General features: G+C 68.8%; 1 protein-coding gene across 1 annotated transcript in view; it reads right to left on the bottom strand.

Moving 5' to 3' along the window:
• Positions 1-970: 970 nt before the first annotated feature.
• The window catches only part of CHST7 (carbohydrate (N-acetylglucosamine 6-O) sulfotransferase 7), a 33,300-nt gene continuing 32,623 nt past the window's right edge, over positions 971-1,647 (bottom strand). Inside the window, exon 3 of the mRNA XM_014960169.1 lies at positions 971-1,642. Within this exon, the coding sequence (XP_014815655.1) occupies positions 1,100-1,642 (543 nt within the window). The 3' untranslated portion in view covers positions 971-1,099. The remainder of the gene's footprint in view (positions 1,643-1,647) is intronic.

The raw sequence follows: 1,647 nt of genomic DNA, 5'->3' as shown, positions 1-1,647 counted from the left end.
AAAAAGAATTACAGCTTTCTTTTAAAAAGCAAAGATTTCTGCCACAAACATCTTTGAAACATGTAAGCAGGCGAACGTTACCCCCCCCCCGGCTATGACTGCTTACCCCCCTGCTCCAAGCGATGGAGAGAGTTGGGCACGGTTCCCCTTCCCTTGGCCGGTGCCCCCTTCCCCAGAGCATCACCAGCCCCACAGGGCCACCTGGCCAGCGGCAGGAGAGCAGAGCCCTCTCAGCAGCGGGCACCCTCCAGGCCTGCCCTGACCCTGGCAGCCAGCTTCACAGAAGCCCCTCGATGGCATTTCGGTAGGGATACAACAGAGCTCAATGTCCTTCAGTGCTCGGGACAGGCGATGCTCTCACAGCAACACCCTTCAAGCCCTCTAGTTCCTTGCTGAGAGTCTTCATTTGGGGGATTTTTAAGTTTTGATGCAATTTGGGGAGTTTTTTTTTTGAAGAACACCCGGTGTTTTGCAGGCGGTCGCAGTTTCACGCTGAAGGGGCTCCGATGTCGCCGCCATCCCCAGAGGACACCTCTTACCAAACCTTTCTCTTCATACAATGCCTTCTCCACCCACCCCAAGGCAGGGTGGCCGCCGTCCCCAGAGGGAACACCTCCCCACCAAAGCCAAGGGCGGGAAGGGGGTCTCTGGACCCCGCTGTGCTGCCCGTACCTGGGGGTGAGTGAGGCACCTTTGCTTCTGCCAGGGCTGCCCGTCCCCAGAGGGCAGTGCCCAGCGGCCGCCATGCCAGGGGCCAACCCTCGCGCTGGGCTTTGCCAATCGGGCCGCCACGCCAAGGCCAGGGCCAGGCCCTGCTGTCCATCCGTCCATCCGCCCACCCTCGGGCCTATTCTCGGCGCACTCCCCGCCGCTCCCGGCCCCGGCCCTCACCTGGCGGCGGGAGCGCTACCGGGCGTCGCCGGCGCTGAGGGGGTAGGCGAGGAGGCTCCTCGCACTGGCCTTTGCCAATCAGGCCGCCACACCAAGGCCAGGGCCAGGCCCTGCTGTCCGTCCGTCCGTCCATCCGCCCACCCTCGGGCCTATCCTCAGCGCACTCCCCGCCGCTCCCGGCCCCGGCCCTCACCTGGCGGCGGGAGCGCTACCGGGCGTCGCCGGCGCTGAGGGGGTAGGCGAGGAGGCTCATGGCCTCGCCGCAGGCGGCCTCCACCTGCCGCACCTGCTGCCGGCTGAGGCGCTCCCGCCAGGCGTGGATGGCCTCCCGCGCGTCGCGGGGGGAGATGAGGAAGGGCCGGTCGGAGGAGTAGGCGGCGCCGCGGGTCATGTTGAGGACGAAGGCCTCCAGGGCGGGCGGCACCGGCAGCCCGGCGAAGCGGAGCAGGCGGCGCAGCTGGGCGCGGGGCTCCCGCACCAAGTCCTCGTAGCGCAGCTGCGTGTAGCGGCGGCGGAGCCAGGCCGGGGCGCGGCGGGCCAGGAGCAGGTCGCGGAGCCAGGCCTGGCAAATGACCTCCAGGGCGCCGCCGAGGAAGAACTCGGCGCGGTGCTGCGGGGGGGCCGCCCGCCCGCCGCCCCCCAGCAGGCCGGGCGGCAGCAGGAGCTGCTGCGGCGGCTGGTGGCGGGGCGGCCCCCGCGGCTCGGCGCGGTGGCGGCTGCGCAGCACCTGGATGCTCTCCCGCAGCAGCGCCTGCC

This window comes from Calidris pugnax, unplaced genomic scaffold (assembly GCF_001431845.1).
Source record: "Calidris pugnax isolate Ruff unplaced genomic scaffold, ASM143184v1 scaffold188, whole genome shotgun sequence".
NCBI classification, from domain to species: Eukaryota; Metazoa; Chordata; class Aves; order Charadriiformes; family Scolopacidae; genus Calidris; species Calidris pugnax.
This window is presented reverse-complemented; position numbering and strand designations above follow the sequence as displayed.